This window comes from Furipterus horrens, unplaced genomic scaffold, assembly GCF_987537825.1.
Source record: "Furipterus horrens unplaced genomic scaffold, mFurHor1.1.pri manual_scaffold_10, whole genome shotgun sequence".
Lineage (NCBI taxonomy): Eukaryota > Metazoa > Chordata > Mammalia > Chiroptera > Furipteridae > Furipterus > Furipterus horrens.
The window spans coordinates 53,855,888-53,878,364 of record NW_028327180.1 but is presented as its reverse complement, the minus strand read 5'-3'; the positions used below and the strand labels follow the sequence as shown (position 1 = coordinate 53,878,364).

At 43.6% G+C, this 22,477-nt stretch overlaps 1 protein-coding gene across 2 annotated transcripts in view; it reads right to left on the bottom strand.

Annotated features, from left to right (window-relative positions):
* The window catches only part of DOCK5 (dedicator of cytokinesis 5), a 191,165-nt gene that overhangs the window by 68,119 nt on the left and 100,569 nt on the right, over positions 1 to 22,477 (bottom strand). For both annotated transcript variants that reach the window (XM_090290277.1, XM_090290278.1), the window contains exons 11-20: positions 22,189 to 22,261; positions 18,310 to 18,452; positions 15,571 to 15,696; positions 10,815 to 10,939; positions 9,213 to 9,311; positions 7,871 to 7,943; positions 5,576 to 5,679; positions 4,490 to 4,673; positions 829 to 926; positions 531 to 620 (exon numbers count right to left, since the gene is read on the bottom strand). In XM_090290277.1, the coding sequence (XP_090146403.1) occupies positions 531 to 620; positions 829 to 926; positions 4,490 to 4,673; positions 5,576 to 5,679; positions 7,871 to 7,943; positions 9,213 to 9,311; positions 10,815 to 10,939; positions 15,571 to 15,696; positions 18,310 to 18,452; positions 22,189 to 22,261 (1,115 nt within the window). The remainder of the gene's footprint in view (positions 1 to 530; positions 621 to 828; positions 927 to 4,489; positions 4,674 to 5,575; positions 5,680 to 7,870; positions 7,944 to 9,212; positions 9,312 to 10,814; positions 10,940 to 15,570; positions 15,697 to 18,309; positions 18,453 to 22,188; positions 22,262 to 22,477) is intronic.

Sequence of the window (22,477 nt, the reverse complement as noted above, 5' to 3'; positions counted from 1 at the left end):
CGCCACTCCTGGCCAACCCAGATCACCTTCCCTGGTCCAGATTTCAGTCCTTGGAGTGGACAGTGTGCTACGTTTTGCATGATGAATGTAATTCTCTGCATGGCAGCATGTCGTACGTATACAAGACAGACTCATCTCTGACTTGTAAAATCAGTCTTCCTCACATGAACACACACACACACACACACGGGCAACGAGCCACCAGAGTCTCTGTTAATGGTTTTTCTTCATTCTTGACCGGGCAGCTTTCAAGTAAGTTAAAGTGATTCCTGATTTCTAATGTCACATAACCTCGTTTTCCCTCATGAGAAAGAAAGCACATCAAAATTGAGATCTGACAGGAAGTAGAAAAAAGAAAGGCTTTGAATATAAGCCAAATGTTTCTACTTTTACTTCCAGAAATTGAGCCTCAAGAAATAGTCAAGACGAATGTATACAAATATTTATGTAGGTTATTCATTACAATTATTTATAATACATGAGTAACTAACAGTTGAGAGAATTAAGTGCTAGTTAATATGTTTACTTACCAGTGCATCGAACACAAGAAAATCATATGCTTCATTGTCTGACATTTCCATCATTATGTTAAAAAGTGCATCTAGTGTATCTTGCAAAAACTGAGGAAAGAAACAGAGAGATTATTTGTGGTTTTGGTTCAGCTACATACTGCAGGAACTCAGGGATAATTAAGTTTCAATGGTATAGGTTTAAAATGGCATTTTCTTAAAAATCACACACTTGTTTCCCAATGTAGATAGGTTTAATTTAAAATGTTGAAGTAATGATACAGTGGGCATATTTCTAAGTGTGACTATATAAACATACCTTAACGATCTCTCCTCCCTCCACCTCCATTAACTTCTTCAAGTTGTATTCAATGTTCTGGGAGTTCGAACGCCAGTTCAATAAGCCTAACAGGTCAACTAGGAGAAACAACCACAAACCATAAACATCAGGCATGGATGAGAAAGAGCAACCCAGATCATTTCAGGGTAGAGCTACAGAACTCTAGAAAAGACAATGGCTCCTAATGGTGGCCAATACCTTATGTATTCTTTAATTGACTGTGTCTGATCTAAATCAGAGAAAAACCTTGTGGTCTTCTTTCATTTTTCAAAGATAAAAAATTAACCACTAATGTTCAGGAACATAAAATGATACCTGAATATAACTCACATTTTGCAAATAATGACATCCCAGCCACATAGCTGATGCCTATTTATGCCTCTAATTTGCTGCACCTGCTTAGTTTCTCCCTTGTCACTGTGTGTATCTCGGTGGATTCAAAGAGAAAAGGGAATTTATACACATGCATTAATTCATTTAAACTTCACATCCACATTGTAGAGCAGATTTGATTTTTTTCCTTTTTTGAGATGAGGAAACTAAGGCTTTGCAAAACTGGATTCCTTGCCTTAGGTCACACAACTGCCAGGAGTGATAGGAATGGAATTTAATTACAGATTTATCTGATTTCAACAAATCACATCGTTGCTACTCTGACATCCTGTCTCCCCAGAGTCTGCAGAGAAACAGAGAAGCAAATCAGGTAAGTTGCTATGTCAAAAGAAGGCAGAACAGATTCACGGCCCTTAAGTTAAGTCTGGGGCAAAAATCTTGAGATGACTTTGAATTTAAAATGCAGAATTTTGAATTTTTAAGCCACTGACAGCTGTAATGAATGTTGAGCTACTAAAGTGCCCAGGGAAATACAGCAGGTGTCTGGACTGTTACTACTTTAACATTTTGTTTAGTACATCAAGTTACTATTATTATCAACAGAGCTTCAGCCCTGGCTGGTGTGGCTTAGTGGATTGAGCACTGGCCTGCGAACCAAAGGGTCGCTGGTTCGATTCCCAGTCAGGGCATGTGCCTGGGTTGCTGGCCAAGTCCCAAGTTAGGGGTGCATGAGAGGCAACCACACATTGATGTTTCTCTCCTTCTCTTTCTCACTCCCTTCCCCTCTGAAAATAAATAAAATCTTAAAAAAAAACAGAGCTTTATCTAGTAAAAGTAGCAATACGTAGTTTTTCATTAATGGATATACATACACACTTACGTAGTTGAAAACATATACTGTTCATTAGAGTAGTCCATTTGTGTCACAGGTACATTTGTTTTATTGGCTTGCATATTGTTTAGTCCCTCAGAAGTCCCGAAACCCAGTGCCTAGAGGTGCCCCACTGTCAACAGAATGAAGTCCCACTCACAGAAGGCATAAGGCCCCACCTATCGCCTCCTGCCAGCCCCATCAGCCACCATTCTCTTGCTATCCCTCAACAGTCAGACAGATTAACCCCACCCTCACACTATGGCATGCTCTGAAAGAGCTCCATGTTTTTGCATCTGTTCTTCTTTTTGTCTGAAATGCACCCAACTACTCAGTATTTGTAAGATCCTACTTAAATTTTCAGACCAGTCTCAACCTTTAGGCCCTCTGGGAAAAACTTCCCAGTCATTATCTGCTGTGGGCACACCTTCCTACAAATACATATACATATACATATACAAATAACAATATAGACATACTTGGTATTTCTTTTGTTCTTCCCACAGATTTGAGCCACTTAAGGCAGGAACCATATTGCTTTCATTCTTATAACCCTACCACGCTGCTAGGTACCTAGTATGTGTTCCATACATGCTTGATGAAAGAATGAATGGATGGATGGATGGATGAATAGAGAATCTGTAGCCCTGAGCAAGCTGGTCATGTGCTCAATACAATTCTTCAATTCATTCATTCATTCATTCATTCACTTATTCATCCCTTAATAACAGGCATTGTGCTAGGCCCGCCCACAAGGCACTGTCCACTTCTGGCTTCCTATCTCTATTTCTGTCACAGGCCAGCCAATGGTACCACTCCACTCATCACTTCACTTCACTCACTGCTGCCTGAGAAAAAGGATTTAGATACTACAGTCACCCAGGGTCTTTAAGCATCTGCCAAGAAGCCACTGATCAGCCCAGAGGCTTACTCCCTAAAATATTTGCATTCCCCATTGCCACTATTAGGAGTGCATCTGGCACATGGTGGGTCACAGGTCCTGGGGCCAGGACAGCGGTGGCACAGCATCGTGGAGGCAGCCCTGGGCTGCTGGGTCTCTGCCACCTATGCAGGCTGATGCGTAGCTCTGGCTAACCTTCACTGCTGCACAGCATCTATCCCCGTGTATAAATGTACCCTTAACTATTTATTCATTCTACTGCTGATGAACATCTGTGTGGTTTCTAGCGTTTTGAGATCACAAACAATTCTGCTCTGAACATTCTCATATGTCTCTGGTATTGAGGTGCAGTAGCTTCTCCGTGACATAAAACTAGAGTGGAATTTCTACATCACTAGGAATGACCACCTTACACTGTACCAGATGTTATCAAATGTTATCCAAAGTTGTCCCAACTTCTATCCCCAAGAGAAGTATGTGAGATTTCCAGATACTCTAAATGACAGTCGCCAAACTTAGGATAGGTAATACCTTTGGGAGAGGATTAGAAAACATAACACTTAATAAAGTAAAGAAAGAAAGAAAAACCATACACTTTGAAGTTATATATCTATTTGCAGACCCCAAATCACCACTTATGACCTTCGGCAAAATATTTGAGCACTTCAACTCAATGTCCTGATTAGTAAACTGAGCTGAAGAACGGCAACACCGGGGTCTTCACAAGCTAGGGTGTCTGGCTGACTGTGAACGACCTGGCACAGGCCCCCACACCTGTAGGGACGTGAACTCCCCTCTCCCTTTCCTGGAACAACTAATCTGTCCTCACCCTCCATCCGGGCCCAGCAACAAATGATTCCGCATAAACCGGTCTGTTCTTGTTTTGGAAAAATTAATGAAGACTCTACAAGTTCTGTCTCTAATAAGGGTCAGTGGCTTTTAACCTTTAGAGTCTGAACAGACTTCTGAGGCTCCAAAGAAATGCCTCTGCTCGCGGTCTTTGTAGGAAAAAATGGCTACCCTCTTGATCAGAAACTGCTCTCAGAGATTGCTGGTTTGTTCATCCTCTCCAACTTCTCCTTTCTCAGAATAAATAACATTGGTTCCTTGTCTTTCACATCAAGTTTGAGGAAAGTAAACATGAACAACCCACGAATGCTCTGCTTTCTCTGATGCTCATGATGCCCTGATGGTCTCCCCATCTTTGCTGTATCTGCCCCCCGCTTTCCTCCCCCCACCCACGCCGACAGAGATCACTTCTCTCTGGTCTAGATCAGTGTGCTTCCTTAAGCCTTCTTTGGGACAGGATATTGTTTATGACTTTTTATTTTGGTATGACGGACAACGAAACCTCAGAAGGAGCTTGGCTGTGTGGTCAGAACATCTGGTCATCCCGGAACAGCTCAGGAACCCAGAGTGCCCAGTCCCCCGGCTCAGGAGGTGCAGCCCCACCTGGTGCCGCCCAAGGCTGACACAGGCTCCCAGGAGGATGAAGCAGAAGACACGTTCTGGTGTCATGCGGTCGCCACACCTACCGTTCTGGGTAAGCTTCGTGGAGCAAATTACAGTAGCAATCTGAAAGCTATCCTTTGTGCTGTCCTTGGCTGGGGGAAAGCCGGCCAGGGATCTGGATGCTTGGAGTTCTTTTTCTTCCATCTCCGCCTTGGTTCCAGGCAGGGTCAGGTAGTACTTGGCATCTTCCATTTTCTTGTTGTCTCCCTGAAAAGGGAGCGTGTCAGCAACACCAAATAACAGCAAAACCTCTGACATGCCAACAAAAAGCATCTCTGTCACGAACACAGTGTGTTTATAGCATAAGAAATGAAACTTCATCACATTAAACCTAGATCCCTTCCAATGCTGAGACATGGTAGTACCTTCTCAGTTGGAGCCCAGAAATAATTTCAAAGTTGAATGAAAATGGAGTAAGTTATGAGCTAGACCAAGAATAACCTAGGTCTCTGCTATAAATAAATGCATAGTAAAGAATAAGGTTGGAATTCATTTTCTTGAACCTTCTTAAATGGTTACAATTATGCACTGCTGGGCTGACTGGGTTCACGGGGGAGAAACAGCTTGCCGTGCTTTCGAAAGCTACTTGTGAACTCATGACAGCTCTTCAGGGAAATACAGGTCAGCTGGGTACATCTCAACAAAGCTGCTGAGCTTGTGATACTGTTGGGTAAATGAGACCTTCCGGCATCCACCGTTCACTCTAAAATCTCAGTAGATGAGATAGCTCTGGAGCAGTTCGAAGACGAAACTAAGAAAGGAAATGGGCCCGATCACAGAGAAATGGTATCTGGCTCCTGCTCATCCACACACCACGTCCTACCACAGCCAGCACACTTGGCCCCGCCCCACAGTGCACCTGTCGGCACGCACACGGGGGCGCAACGGCAAGGGGGCAGCCATCTGCAGGGCAAAGAGAAGCTGAGAATGCAATGTGCTCTGCAGAAAGGACGGGCCCCTGTAGGGCTTGGGGGAGTCCTCAGGGTTCCTTGAAAGCGGCAAACACGTAGCCCTAGAGAAGGTTTTGACATTTATATGCATAAATCTGAAAGGAACCTCCAGAACCCATTTCAGAAGGAGCCAATATTCCCTCATTCTGGTAGCACCACCTTATAAACCACCAGGTCATGCCTCCCATCCCGTAGAGTGGTGCCGTCCGGGTTCATCAGCCTCACGAAGGACACCCCAAAGGCTCGCTCCGATTTATCTCTGGCTGAAAAGACAGAAACAACATGTCTGAGCAGTGAAGAAAGATGACTGGAAAGTGCTGGCGATCACATCTGACTTCACATTTTGCTCTGAGGTGACCTTCAACCATGCTGTAACCAACGTAGGCCAGCAAGTAACAAGTCACCCGTACTGTGCATGTCACAGGCTCCCTCAAGGAAATATTTCCCAAACTGAAATCTCCTGGTACCTGCAGGTGTGCGTCTCTATGTGTACAAATGAATGAGACCAGCCACCACTCACTCGGTTATCGCAATCAGAAATGGAGTGTCCACACCTACTCCACGCCACGTGTACTGAGTACCTCTGCAGCCTGTGCCTTCTCTCCCTCCCTTCCGCTCCCATCCAAGTCCAGGCCACTCCCACCCCTCCCCTCCCTTTCTACAGGACCTTCCTCACTAGTCTCTGTCTCTAGTCCTTGTCCACCCATCCCTCCCTCTACACTACAGCCAGAGCGAGGGTTCCAGAATCAAACCTCATCAGGTCAAAGACCCTGCTCCAAAACATTTCCATGAGGTTTCTTTCCAGATACTCGCACAAGTACCAGGAGAGGTGATTGCTCTGTGGCATTTGGGGAGGAGGGTCCCCTCACAAGGAAGCCGAGGGCCTCCTTCCTGGTCTTCAGGTCTGAGCTCACTGTATCCCCTACTGAGATGCCAATGGCCGGGGGCACTTGTGCCTGTTCTCACCACAGACACAGCTCTAAGGTCTGCCATGACTCCTGTGTCCCCACATTGGCTAAGCAGTGACCCACTACTCTATTCATTCCTACTCCGATGACCACCTGGACAGGGTCCAGTATGAGGACATTATGAACAAAGCTGTTATAATCACACACCAAAACAGCCACCCACTGTAAAACACCCTTGAATGTCTCCTCCAGGACATGGTTCAAAGGAACCGTCATCTGCCAGGACCTGGCTTCGGGCTGCCGGGACCCAGACGACAGAGGTGCCACCCCAGGCTCCGTCACTCACAAGCAGCGTGAGTGTGGCCAGGTGCTCCCCTGCTCTGTGCCTGGTTTCTTTATATATAAATGTGGATAAAAGTAGTATGCACTTTATCGGATTGTTGTGGATAGAAACCAGGTATGTGTGAACTGCTTTACTGAGTGTCTGCTACAAACTAAGACTTGAGAAACGCTAGCTTAGTATTATGTAGAGTCGTGTGAAACTGCTGACATTTGGCTATTTGATAGTGACCAACACAGCGGCCATGTCGTGGTGAGCAGCCTGAAACGATGATTGCTCCCGTGCTCCCACTTCAGCCTGCTGAGCTCACTTCGGTTTTCAAACACTCTCTCCACTGCCCCCTTCGGTGGGCTAGCTTCCGCTCACCTCCAGCTCTCAGCTAAGGTGTAGGAAATCTCAGACCTGGACCCCAAGACAGGGTGAGGAGCTGGGCTCTGCGTGCCCTTCCAACTCTGCCTGTTGCTGTGGCCAACGCCACTGTTCTGAACCTAACCACATGTGTCCTGCTCATCTTCCTCACTGGACCCTAGGTGCTCTTCAGAGCAGGGGCTGAGTCCCTTGGGCTGTGACAGACCCAGGACCTGGCCGGCAGCCTGGTACGCAGATGGTCCAGTACATTCCGTGTGAAATAAAGAATTGCATTTCCATGCAGTGCCGAGTTACAAGGCACTTGCAGAAATTTTGTGATCAATCTGAAAACAATTATTTTTCTTGGATCACACTTTAGGGCAGTCACTTCATTATCTGTAATCTGAGACTTGAAATGAGAAAAATAGTTATTTGGGGAGACAACAGATTAAACTGTTTCATAATAAAGTTTTCTTGCTGTGGGACTTTCCAGCAACATGGCAACAGAAAGTGTGAATGTTTAAGAGGAAGGTAAGATATGCAGCATTTGCTATTCCTGTCTGACTGTGAAACTGTGAAACCCTTTTTGTCATAGAGCATCTACAAGCATCTTATAAAAATTTAGTATTCACAGAACATATTTGGGGGAAATTCTGATACAGAGTAGTAACACAGATCGTGAAAGCCCAGGAGAATTCTTTTTTTTTTTCTGATGTGCTTAGCGGCAGCCAGGAGGTTCTGAAATAATGACGCTGTGGACCCAGTGCCCAAGCATCTGGCTCTGCAGACCCACGGGAGCACGGCCCAGCAGGAGTCAAGATGCTTTTACGGAGATGGCGCGGGCCTCCTGATACTCACATTCCTGCGACGATCGGTGTCGGAAGGTAAACCTGATATGGCAGTGAGCAACCTCTTCAATAGCAATGGACACCTGCATAACAGTAAGAAATTAACTGTTTACCTATATACATTCCTTTGTACTCATAGCTCATTTTTCGGAATTAGGCTCATTTTAAGAATCTGGTCACAGCACTAATTCCTATAAAGTGAAATTTGGTGGAAGGTTTTGTTCAAAGGAGATTTAGTTATTTTCAAGCTAAAAGTCTCTTAGGAGAAGATTGTCTTTGCTGTTTATAAAGATTCTGAGAATGGAGATATTACACGTTTCTAGTATTTTCTCAGTATAAAACAGAAGATACTTCAGAGGGAAAAGATCAGCCATTTGAGGTTTATACAGGACCTGTCAGACTGTAAGGAGTATATTTACATGGTATTAATTGGGGTCTATAATAGAAGGAAAAGGTATACACTGGGGGCAAGGAAGACTTTCGCTGCTTACATAAAGAAGGGGGACAGGAAAAATAGACGCACGAGGCAACGGAAAGAGCAGAGCATCTGTGACAAAGTTAAGTAAGTCCTGGCATAACTGCAGGATGGAATACTACGCAAGCACCTAAAAATACATTTCGGAACACCTATAATGCTTTGGGATATGTAGATTTTATTAGCACAATATAAATCTGTATAGAGAGCATAATTGAAAATATCTGAAGTATATAAAACTGTGGACATTAGATACTTCTGTATTGAAATATTAACACAAATGTGCATTTTATGAGTTTTCTATGGAGCGTTCAGAAGACTGACAATGGGAAGAGCTGACGGGGCCTGGATTCAGGAGTGGGCTCCCATTCAGGCTCGGGCCCTGGAGAGCTGCAGGATCCTAGAGTCTCGGGCACGGGTCAGAAAGGGCATCACAGCACTGAGTGTGTCAACTGCAGGCGCCTGAGAGGCTCACCTGAGAGCCTGATCTGGAAAGCACTTTGAAGTTTATAATACTCATTTAAACTGAAAGGAGGCCCAGAAAACTTGGTTAGAGGCCCCAAAGAACAAAACGTTAGGCAACTGCTGCAGAGCGTGAACATTTTCATTTGGTTTCAGACAGTCTTGGCAGCCTATTACATCACTGCAGCCAGTCTCTCTATTCAAATGTCTACACACGAATGAATGAAAATGCCATTTAAGAAATCTGAGTTTCTAAAGACAAATACTCTTCTGCAGAATTGTAAGGATCAGTTTTCTTATTATACACCATAGTCGACCTATCTAAAACTCCTGGATAAAGCAGGAACAATCCACAGGGAAAAAGAAGGAAGGAATCTAAGTGAGGTTTCATATATGATAGGAGTTACATTCTCACCTTGACAGTCTCATACCAGCAGGGCTGTTTGACTTGGTAATAGACTACCGACTTGTACTCTGAAATGCCTTCATATCCTGCGCCAGGATGAACTGCTTTCTTCAGAAGGAAAGAGAAAACAAGGAGGGGATAATATTGTCTAGAACAATAAAGTACCACCCAAACCACGCATATACCCTCTGCCCTCCACATGGCCAGTCAGGCCCAACGCTGGCGTCCATACGTTGATTACACCTGGGGCATGAAGAACAGAGAAGGAATGAGCTTCCACAACTTTCTCTGAGGGTCTTGGTGTGGTGATCGCTAAGGGACCCTGCACCATCCTAACACTCCTCTCTTTGTGGCAACTTTTATTCCCTCTTCCCTCCCAGACACACATTGTTCTCGTCCTTTCCTCTCTGGGGGCACAGAGGCCCTGGGAGGGTGGCCGGGAGCTGCGGCCCAGACACAGGCCCATGGCTGTGCAGGTCCTTCCCATGCTCTGCTTCAAGGACCTGCTGTGCAGGTACCGCATGCTCCCCAAACGCACACGGTGCCTTTTCCTAGTAATGAACCACTTAGTTAGTAAGCCCAGGCTGCCATGAGAGGACTTTGAAGCTAGGTAGCAAAGCCATGAGATGGCCAACTGAGAGAAGATGTGCCCTTGAACTCATGGGCTAAGGGGCTCTGCGAGTAGCACAAATGGATCACGCCTAAGCACGGCCTGCAGCATTCCGCTGGTCCCATGATGCAGAATACTCCTGGACTTACTCAACAGTTTCCCTTGGAGTTTATACATCCAAGGGGAAGTGACAGGGTTGTGTACCCTGTTGTTCCCTCAAGTGCCTCTGCAGTGAGGCACAGTGAGCTGAGTGCAGGGACAGCTGGGTTCTTAGATTCCAAAGCAGGTGACTAGGGCTCATCCATGAGGGGCCAGATGTCACTGAGACAGGGCAAGCATCCTGCCTATATCCTTCCCTCTCATGTCAGAATCCAGACTCACTTCTCCACATGGACGGCTGGAGAAGCTCTGGACCGAGAGTCAAGACACATGGATCCATTTCCAGCGCCACCACTAACCCCGGTGCTTCCTGAGAAAATAACTTAAGTCTCTCTGGGTTGCAGTGTCCTGATTACTTAAACTAACAATCACGGGAGCTGACCTCTCACCAAGCTGACCGATCATCAAGAGGCTTCCATCTGACAATGCTCTACTGGGTGCATCCACTCTGGCTCTGCCTGCCCGGTCAGGAGAGAGATGGCCCTTTCAGCACCTTCTAGGTACACACGCCACTTTGCTCAAGCCCCCGAGGGACAAGATAAGCTGGGAAGGGGCTAAATAGTTTGAAATATGACAAAGAACTCTGCATCAGGAGCGTACACATGAAGGCGTACATGGCTTGAGACATTTCTTAGCCCAGGAGAAGTAGAAAAAGAAGAGCCTAACCAAGTTCCTTACTAAAACCAGTCATGGCTAATAACCAATTTAACAGATTTCGTAGTTTTTCCTTATGAAAAAACAAAGCTACCCCAATGAGGAGAATGATCAACCTTAGGCCAGGGTCCCAAGATGCCGTGAGGAAGTGCATGAAGGCAGTGACATTTCTGGGCCATGGTGCGTACCTCCAAGATGTTGCCCTCCTCGTCACACAGAGACATGGTCACCTCCACGTTCTTGGGTGTCTTCTTCTTCCCTTTGTCAAACTCCCCATGGATCAGGGTGACATAAATATCATTGCGAACATCTCCTGTAAATGACAACCCAGCCTGTGAATGGTGTTGAGACATCACTTTTAATCTTCAGTATGTAAGAAGATAAATTGTAAGTGAACTAGGAATGGCCAGATCTGACCTGACGGTGAGCTATTCATACAGCACTTTCTCTATGTGCTGCTCTCTCCAGAGCACCTCATTCTACTTCCAACATGCAGCGAAGTGTCTCTGAAGCACAGTTTTGAAAAATGAACTCTTTTCAATAGTAGTCCTTTATTCTATTTAATCACTGCTGTCTAATTATAAGTACTCAATATATTTGATTAGGTTATAGTAGCCTTGGGGAGTGGGATACTTTAACGCATCTGCAAATCAAACGAAGGCTAATATTGACTGAGTGCTTACTGTGCACTAGGCACAGTTCAAAGTGTCTTATATGCAATAATTTATTGAATCCATATAACAAGCTGATGCGATAGACACTATTTCTGAAAGCCTATCAAATACTTTACGTTTATTTAAATCAGATTCATTGCTTTCACCAATATCACAATAATTTTTGCTTGCCATATTTTTGGTTAACCAGCACAAAATTTTAAAAATGAAAATTTTAATTAGTAAATGAGTAGTCCCCCACAGTGAAGAAAAAATTTAACTGTTATTGAGACACATGAGTGAAACCTGGAATGCATGAAAGGCAAACCAAGTTCCTGGACAGAGAGACTCAGTGCTGTAAAAATGACTCCAAAATCTATCCTATATTAAACTGCCTCCCAGAGTAAAAAAGAAAACCTTAGAGCACTACAAAGAAATCAGGATGTATATTCAACACATATCATTTTCATCACTTATCTGACTGGAAAAAATTGAAGACACTGGTGAGGGTGAAGAGAAAGCTTATTTATATATTACAGTAGGAAATCTTAATTCCATACTCTTTGTCAGTGGAGAAGTTAGCAGTTCATGTCAAGAGACTTAACTGACACAGCAACTTCACTGGTAATATTTGTTCAAAGTATAAAAATGTGGGCCATGATTATCCATAAGGATATTCACTGTGATATTGTTTATGAAAGTGAAACCTTGGAAACGCTCTCAATTTCCAACCATAGACCCCTGGTAGAATAAATGGTAGTACAATCAGATAAGGTACTATTCATCTAAAACACTGAGTACCTATTGTGCATAAGCACTGCACTGTTTGGGAGATATCGGTGAACCACACCTACTGTGTGCAAGCACTGCACTGAGTGTTTGGGAGGTGATGGTGAGCCACATCTACTCTGTGCAAGGACTGCACTGAGTGGGAGATGACAGTGAGCCACACCTACTGTGTGCAAGCACTTCACTCAGTGTTTGAGAGGTGACGGTGAGCCACACTTACCGTGTGCAAGTACTGAGAGTTTAGGAAGTGACAGTGGGCCACACCTACTGTGTGCAAGCATTACACTGATGTTTGGGAGGTGACGGTGAGCACACGCCAGCCTCACTTTCACATGGCGTTGTCAAGTGGGAGAGAAGCAGTATCAGATAATCACACGATGAAAAGCATCCTCACAATGGAGGAACAGGCCAGGCTTTGTGAAAGCATGACCCTAAGTTCCAACCTTGTCTGGAGCACACGGGCATCTTTCCTTTGAACTGATACTGAAGGAACAAGAGTAAGCAAGAGCAGCAGGTGCAAAGGCCCAGAGGTAGCAGACACACTGGAAGTGTTCACAGTTGAGAGGTGCGGGTGGTATGAGACGCAGCCAGGGAGAAAGAGAAGAGACACGTCTCCCTAAGCTTGCAGGCCAAGCTAAGAATGTGTGCCTTTGTCCTAAATATAACACTGAAATGTTTTCAGCCTGGGAAGACTGGGACAAATTCAGGTGGGCTTTTATAAAAGCTCAGTCATACTGCGGTGTGGAGAAGAGGAAGTGAGGTACGAGTAAGCAGAAAGGGGGAAACCCATTGCGATGGCAGTTGTCCAGCGAAGAGATGACAGTAGCTGCCACTCGGGTATTGGCGATGGAGATGGAAGGAAGGGTATAGCTTTGAGAGGCCTTTTCAAAGCAAGACTGGCAGGTCTCACCCACGAATTTTGAGTGAGGTGGGAGGGAAAGGGAGGGGTCAAGGATGACCTTCTAATCTGTGCAACTGGATAGATAGGGTGTCATTTTCTTAAAGAAAACTCAACAGAAGATCCAGGTGCAGATGCACAGGGTCACAAGTTCAATTAGAATTGAGCAACTAAAGGGAGAAGAAGAGCAACCCAGTTGGGAAACAGCACCTACTAAAGTCCTGAGCAGGAAGTCGTTGGATCTATAGTGACAGAGTTCAGGGGAGAGATCCTGGAGTGAGAGATGGATTTGGAGCAACTGGCACACAGAGGGCAAGTGTGTGGATGAGATCGCTGAGGGACAGAATGCAGATGAGATACCAAGGGAGACCTGTTATGGGCTGAATTGTGCCCCTCTAACTTCTCATGTTGGTCTCAACCCTCCGTGCCTCAAAATGTGACTGTGTTTGGAGAGAGGCCCTTTAAAAAGGTGAAGTCATGTTTGGGCCCTAATCCCATAGGACTGGTGTCCTTACAAAGGGTTTAGGACACAGATAACACACAGGCTAAGGGCTGACCACGTGAGGACACAGGGAGACGGTGGCCACACATAAGCCGTGCAGAGAGGCCTCAGAAGTGACCAAACCTGCTGACACTTTCACCTTGGACTTCCCGCCTCCAGGCTGAGAAAGTACATTTTGTTGCTGAAGCCCCCGTCCATGGTACTTTGTTACGGTGGCCCTAGCAAACTGATACAGGGCGTAAGGACCAAATACTGACGCAAGCTCACCTCACAGGTGAGGCAGAAAATGGTAAGGGCACAGGAGTCCTAGCAGAGGCCTCAGGGGACAGGGAAAAAGAGAAGAGTGTGAGTCACCGATGAGGAAGGGGCAGTATTTTGAGAAGGAAGTGACCAACAGGGTCACATGCTGCAGAAAGACCAGAAATGATCATTAGGCTAAAACCATCCTCTGGACTCAGTGACTCTGCAATCTCTGGTGACTCCAGTGACAGCCATTCTGGCACAGCTGGAGGGTGACTGGCTAGTGTGAAAACAGAGACAGAGTGTAACTGCTTCCAAGAATTGGGCTGAAAAGATGCGAGCAGAGAGTAAGAGGGGAAGCGGGGTAGAGAGAAGAGCTTTAACGCATCTGAAGCCATTTAAGTGGTGACGAGAAGCTACAAGGCGAGGGATGTAGGCCAAGATCTCTATTTCTTAAACCTGGCCCATCGCGAGAATCACCTGGGGAGCCCTGCTCTTACAACTGAATCCGAGTTTCTGGAAAAGTCTGGGAATCTCTAGTTCAATGTTTCCCAGGTTGTCCGGATTAGCTGAGCCAAAGACGAGCATTTGGGAACCATCAGCCTAGATGATTTTAAAGTCTGCTATCGTCCTGATAGTCTATGACCCAATCCTAGGGCTATAAAGAATCTCTCTAGCCAGATTTCAAAGATAAATTCACTTTGTCCAAAAAATAAAATTCTCTACTTTAATTTTTTCAGATTTCTGTATGGCTACAGCAGTAAAACTGCCTTCAGTTATAAGAATATTACCAATACTTATTTTTTTTAAATAACAAGAAGGCACAACATTTCCCCAGGGTGGAATGGTTCTGGAAGACAGATGAAAAACTACTTTTCTTTCATAAGAAAAGATAATTTCCATTTTATAACTCTTCTCTTCATTCCACAAATATTCTTTTAATACCTACTATGTGCAGACAATGTGTGCAGCAACAAATTATTACTGCTCATTAATCTCCCAAAGGAGAAATAAAACCTTATGTTACTTTAATAGAACCAGAAGTTTTATGTAATAGGTAAGAGCTTGGTTTTCTAAAATTTTTCTAATATGCCAAAGATTATTTACTTATGTTTCAGCTACCCATAAAATCCATGTCATATATTTATATTTTAATATTTATTTATAACCATACCCTTTATATACAATATTTATGTAATATAATAAAATGGTAATTTTATATATGTTCTTTGGGGGAATGATTTCCTTTTACTAATATGAAGATTAAGAAACTAAATGGGTTAAATTAGTGAATATGACAGAACACATATGCAGATCACCAGCATGTGGTGGCAAATAAGATGACACTGAAGTGAGAAACCACAGAATGTTTACATTCGTGTTACCATGAGTTTGGGGACAGCCAGTCACGCAGCTACAGCTGAAGCAAAGGAAGCACAGAATCCTGTGAGAGTGAGTGGAGCAGGCAGCATCACAGCCAGGAGCCCACAAAGCTGGTGATGTCATCGTGAGAAAAAGTACGTGCAAATGACACAGAGAACCTGTGCTACTGGGTTCAAATTAACAGCGGCCCAGGGAAGCATCTCAGACGGGCTTGTGCAGAACAGACAGCAAGAGAGAGCGAACAGAAAACTCTGAGTTACGTTCAGAAGCACGACCTTGGCCTTGCGCCCTGCGTTGCTGCTTAGGTGCTGCAAACCACCCCACCACCACCACCGTTGGTACTGCCTACGGTCTCGACACCACTGAGTGCAGGCAAATCCATTGGTGGATCAGTGTCGTTTCAGCTATGCAGTTGCAAGTAACGATGTCAGAAAGGAAGTCCTAGAGGAAGCAGACAGGTGACTCAGCAAAGTTGTTACCTGGAAGTATTATTTCAGGAAAGCCCATTTTCCGGGCGATTGCTGTTGATCGATCCACCAAGTGTGAAAAATTCTTCTGAACTTGTGTGAGGTCACCCGGCAATAGCTTCAGGGATACCCAAAGTCCTTTAAAGAAGTAAAGGATAAACATTTAGCTGTCTGTGTGCTCTGTATAATAACACACACCAGCACTTAGAAAACATGCTGTATTGATATACAGATGGAGTGTATAGGATGAAAATTCTGGTTAATTTACCATTTTAATGATACTCCATCAGGACTTAAGAATTTGACAGAGGTGTGAACACATACTTACTTTGGGGGAATAAAAGGTAAAGATAACCACTATCAGACACCAAAATGCTGTAGAGCTATAGTAATGTATGATATTAATGATAAAAAACAAAAGTTATGTGAATCAATGGGAACAATGTGATTACGTACTATAATATACAGCAATTTAATATATTGCAAAAGAGGCACAACAAATCATAAAAAAAAAAACACAACAATCTCATAAATGTACTGGGATAATTTCCTGTTACTTAAAATGGAATCTATGTAATTTCTCACCTCACATTTTCATTAAAATAAATTCCAAATATAAAAATAGACAGGAAATGAAAAGAATAAATAAAGGTATAGTTATTAAATCTCTGAGAATGAACCATTTTTCTAAGTATAGAAACAAATGAAGTCACAAAAGCAAAAAAGAATTATCTATATATAAACTGAAAGTTTTGATATTCAGAAAACATTAGTATACATAAAGTGGTGAAATACTTATAATTATGAATATATACTATTCATTGGAAGAAAAAGATTAAGGTCCTCACAAATAAATAAGACATAAATACATAATTCATAAAGAAGTACAAGAAGTTTATAACAATTTGGTAAACCAAAAATGGAAAAATATGTCCTAAATAAGACAGATTATCTTTATTATATAAAGTACCCATAAAAATAAGCCCTGGCTGGTTTGGCTCAGTGGATTGAGCGTCGGACTGCGAGCTAAGTGTCGCTGGTTCGATCTTCCAGTCAGGGCACATCAGAGAAGGAAAACTCTGACTCCAAAAAACCTCCGCTGCCTTGCGGCATACCTCTTCAGGGGAAAGGCTAGGGGAGTAAACCCCGACAGAAAATCAGGAGCCGGAGTCCCTAAGGCGGTTTGACATTGTAGTCAACACCGGCAACTCCTGCAGCGCACCTGAAACCAAGCTGTATTGACTCCGTCTTTCCCTTGGACCCTTCAGCTGCGAAGAGAGGGGGGGTCTGCTGCATGGGCAACAGCAGACCCTCCATATCACCCTGCCCAGGCTCTGTAGCTTCAGCTTCACTGGAGAGGACACTCCAGCGTCATCGCAAGATGTCGATTCAACACGGGAGGAGACAGATACCGTGTCACTCCCGAGTCGGACTGCACAGCCATTCTAGGCGGTGCAGATAGACTCTTAAGAAGCTACACCATCGTCTCTCAAGACGGACGGCTGCCGACAACCCATAAAAATTGAGGAGGAAAGCTTTAGAAAACTCACAAATACACATGAAGGCTAGATAATTCATGAAGAGTAGTTTGTTTTTTTTAATTCAAGAGAACTATATGGAAGTCTACTCTTTACCTTTCAAACAGGTAAAGATTTTTAAATGTCAGTTTGCAAAGCGGGCAAGATGGCAGTTAGTGCTCATGGCAGAAATCTGTAGCTCCATGTGTTGAGATTTAAGCTTTTTGCCACCATTTGACCCAGAAATCCTACTTCTGGGAATTTTGAGGGGAGGCAGTTCTAAACATGGAAAAAGCTGCATTTATCAAGATAGTCACAGTAGAGTTATTTAACTTTATAATGATGACAAATTAGGGAACACTGAAGTGTTTACTTAGGAGATTTCATTTTCTGAAATCCGAGCAATAGAATATTATGCAGCCACAAAAAAAATCTGTGAAGAGCATAAAAATGTTTGAAAGTGCTTGTTTCATTAAGCAGCAAGAGAATAAATGATCTTTTTTTCAGTTTTGCTAAAAGAAAATTCCAAAACGACATAAATATATTTAGTTATTTGTTTTAATTCTTCAATGATTCCTCACATGTCTTTCCCACTCAGGATAATTAATACATGGAAAACTAAATATGCTGAAAATAATGTGTTTTCTGATTGCATCCATTTTGGAAGACAGTTACAGGGTAGTTAAAAAAAAATGAAAAAATGTGAACTATTTTCCTTGATTATTTTGAATTTAAAATGCAGTTTCAATAAGCAGAACTTCTCTGGGTTCAAATGATGTCAATAGGATTCTACATTAAGTATTATACTAAAAACAACTAACACTTTTTGCTAGAGAGTCATTGTTTTATATTAATACATAGTCTTTTGTATTGCTGTGATCTCCTTCCTCTCAATTTTAGGAAGTGCAATGGGATCAACATATTCAGAGAGCGGAACACGATTACCCTCAAAATTCTCTGTCTTTGTGCATTCACTTAGAGTCAGGGATTGTGGAGCAGACAACATGAGGAAAGAGTCATGGGATAAAAATTTGTTCCACAGAATTTACAAAATGCGGCTGTGATCCAATTCAGTGTTGGGTGCATTCTAGGTGCTCTTCAGGATTAACTGCCTCCAGCAGGAAGCTGAGCTGGGCACTGCCCAGCAGGGTGCGTTTTATACCAGAGAAAGACAAGGAATGGGCAGGAGTCCATCCCCGCCCATCCCCGCCCAGCTGAGTGCAGAGCCGTGTACCTTGCCCTTTGTGGTTCACTTCCTTCGCTGCTATCACTTTATTCAAGACTGAAGTGAGTGGCTCATTTTCCGCAATCACATGGGATGTTATCAGGGGCGACATGATTAGCTGCCTCTGTCGGATATAGGTTTCCATGGCGATCCTAGGAAAGTCAGAAATGAGAGTTAAGAAAAAAACAGGACTCGGATAGTGGTGGGTCCTATGGGAACAGTTTAGGAATATAAATACTAAACCCACGCAACTAGAAGACATTTTCTATCTTATTTTTCCATTGGGTGACCATCTTAGACACCAAATTCATCTTGCAAATGACTAGGGGCAAAGAAGATAAAACAAACAAACAAACAAACAAAAAATAAAACCAAATAACATAGAAAACCGAGGGCCAAAGATTAACACGTAAAACCAGGAGTGGGAGAGGCTGCTGTTCTGGAACTGAAGCAGGACCAGGAAGGGCAGGTGCCTGGCCTCCTGTTCTGGTCCTGCTTGGCAGCGACTCCACCAGCCTCCCCTCTGGCCTCAGAGTCCTCATTTGTCAGGAGACGGCCGGTCCTATGCCTCCAAGGCCCCCACCTAGTGCCGACACCCTGTACAGAGCAGTGTGTATGCAGGGGCTTCCGAGGGTGTTCTTAGATGCCCATGTGACAACAAACTAGTGTCTATTTAGGGGTGTGCCAGTGCAGGCACCCATGAACGAGCTTCCCTTCAGTGATCGCCCGGGCTGAAGTGGGGACAGTGTGGCCACAGAACCAGCATTCTCCTGACAGTGAAGTGCCAGCAGGGACTACACATCACTGGGTGCAGCACAGGGTCCCCAGGCTTCCTGGCCATGGGGTGTTCTTATGCCCACCATGCAGGCCACTTCCTCTGTGGGCCCAGAGCTGTCTCCTGACAGCAGGGGAGACACTGCACTGTTCCTGAAACAGGGGCTTGCTGTCACCCATCCGAGCTGTGTCTAAAGGACCTCTCGGATGGACCAGCTGAACATACATGCAGAATTCACTTCCCACACCCTCTAAAGCTCTGAGGTGAGGAACAAAGGCATCTGCCCTCATCTTCTGAGTTAAATGCCAGAGGTTGCGATTTGCATCCCGAGGGCTTTACAGTGGCAGTAATCAAGTAAGGACTGGTGTCCCCGGAGACGCAGTGTCATGACACGGTGGGGACAGTCCCGGGCGTGCTGTCTCACCGCACTGTCTGCTGGGTGGGAGCTGCGCAGCACGTCAGCAGGGGGCACTCAACCAAAGCAGGGGATCCTTCTCAGGGGACACAGGTGCAGTGTACAGAAATACACAAGATAACTTTCACATCTGTCACACCAAACCAATTTTTGATATATTTATAATATTTAGAGAGAACAACTTTCATACCCATGAATACAGTGCCTATTACTTACATATATAATATACTATGTCACACTATTATATATTGCATATAACATTCACAGCCATGAATGCTGCATGTATAATGTATACACATAATACATATATAATATTGTACAATATCATCATACATGTATAAGAACAACATTCATGGATAAAAAGTTATATTTATCACAAATATATCTGTACATATTTAATATATTAATATATTTTTTATATTTAAACATATTCATTTATTCTATACATTTTACTACTTACTGATTATATAAGGTATATGAATACAGTTAATGTATTATATAAAATTGTAATATAGTTAATATATTACATTTATTACATTTAATATATCTATTCGATGTACTTTAACATATGTAGGTATTTATATTGGGAGCAGCAGTCATGAAATTGAAAGTTATCTCATAATTCAAATTAGCCATATGCTAATTTCCCTCACTATGCTTCTGGTGGGTTAGTGTACAGGTGGGATGATACTAGATAAATGGATGGCGGTGGGGCAAAAGGAGATTTATGGTTCTTTATATGAAAAAATAATAATTAATAATACAAGAATAAACTATGTTTTGTATACTCACAACTGTAAACCTACTTTTGCTCCACCCTCTCCACCCTGTATTTTGAAAAATTATAAACAGCAGCATCTGAATGAAGGAGGGAAGTGTTACTTAGCATGAGCTATTCGTACCACTATATTTAGAAACTGGTCCAAAGGTACTGGACTTTAAATTAAAAGATAAGGATTTTTGTATTTTTAGTAAAGTTACATATAATATATATTATAGAAAAACATTTAGAAAATAGGATTTAACAAAAAGAAGGGCAAAATCACCTATAGTTACAACAATATAAATAATCACTGTTAATTATGGAGTACATTCTTCGAAATACCTATATTTTAAGGCTTTTAATACACTGTAATAATTTACATGGGGTGGGCAAAATAGGTTTACAGCTGTGAGCATGCAAAACAAGAGTTAATGAAGCTCTTGTAACACTTATAACCTGCAAGTGTTTTTCCATATGAACTGTAAACCTACTTTTGTCCACCCCTGTATTCATATAAGTAATATGCTTCCTTACACCCGCCTAACACGAGATAGCTCATACCTTTGTAAAAGCTGGTCAAGCCAAAAACTAAACCTCACTGTTTAATTTGCATTTCATTGATTCCCAATGAATTTATAGGCCATTTCTTTGTGTGTGTGCATATTTCTTTCATAGACAGTCCAAAGATTTTATTAAATTTTTTCTATGTATAAGTTGTTTAAAACTTTTGTGTGGCTAAATCTACTGATTTTCTTTTTCAGTCAAATCTTCAGTATCTAACTTGGAAAGGCCTCCCACACATCACTATTATGTAAAACTTCTATTTTCCTGAAGTATTTTAATATGTTTCATCATCAGGCCTTTACAATGGTGCAGGATGTGAGACAAGGTTCTAATTTATGTTTCTTAAATAGTTAGCTAGTTTTTCCTTCTTTTGCATAGTCTGCCTTCCTCCACTGATTTATTATTATTCCAAAATAATTTACAGTAATATAATCATATAATTTATTATTAATAAAGTATTCATGAATTCAGATATCCTCGGGCTGGTTTCTGTAATTCTCAGTATGTCAGACTGATGTGTCGTGACAGCTACAAGCTAGCTCAGACGATCACCTTCTGTCCCTGACATGACTGAGCCGTGAGGGAGGAGTCAGTTCTAGCAACATCCCAGCCTCACCTGGGCCCCCACCACCTGCACATGGGGAAGCAGAGCCTGGTCGCCAGAGCTAGTGGCACGTTCACACAGATGTTTATTCCAACAGATGCTTTTCCCAGGCACAGGGGCTGAGACTTGCTCCCCAGTCGCTCCCAGCAGCTCCTGAGCTCAGCATGGAGGCGAGGCCTCCGCGAGCACATCCCCCAAGGGCTGGCTCTCCCCCACTTTGCAGGAACCCACGGCCCGTCAGCCTTCACTCTCACCCGCCCCGAGTCCGCACTACTCTGAGTGGGGTCCCTAGATCAACAGCACGAGCATCCCCTGGAAGCTCGACCGATGGGCACTCCAGACCTCCCGGGTCACGGTTCTAACAAGGTCCCGGGTGATATGCACACGGGCACCCATCTGAGAAACCTGTGCTGCCCTATGCAAGTCCGTGACTTCTGTAACACCTGCTCCAGGTGACAAAGTACAGACACCCTTTGGCATTTCTGACCCTTCCACAGCACCATTCTCTGGTTTCTAGTACAGACACAGATTTGCCCCTTATATTCCTTCAGTCATTTCGGTAACATCAGAAAAGCTCAGTTTACCCTCTGCCACTGGTGTCCACTGGAGTACAGGCCTCTGCCGGCTCCTCCCTGGCCACCTTTCAGCTGGACAACCTGTCCTTCTCTAACTAGGCAAGGGTTCCAGCACCTGGTTCTGCGTGAACACACTGCTCCTAGTGCTAATCCAGGTCTCCAGTCACCTGGGACAAATGCCACAGTACTTACTGCTGAAAGGGAATAAAATGCTGCTTTTCTTCATCATCCACCTTCCCATGTATGATATCGGTGATATCCATCACTAGGAAGAAGATAAACTTAATTAAAGAAACTAGTTACTTCAGGCCTCAGTGGGTTCCTATGGAAGATTAAGAGTGTCAGCCACATAGAACACCGGGGAGAGGGAAATCCCACAGATGAGACGTTTTGTCCTTTGCCAACAAGGATTCCCAGTGAGCCTGCCCAGCAGAAGAGCAACCCACCAGGAGCTCCCTCCTGCAGGGGCTTCGGTTTTCTC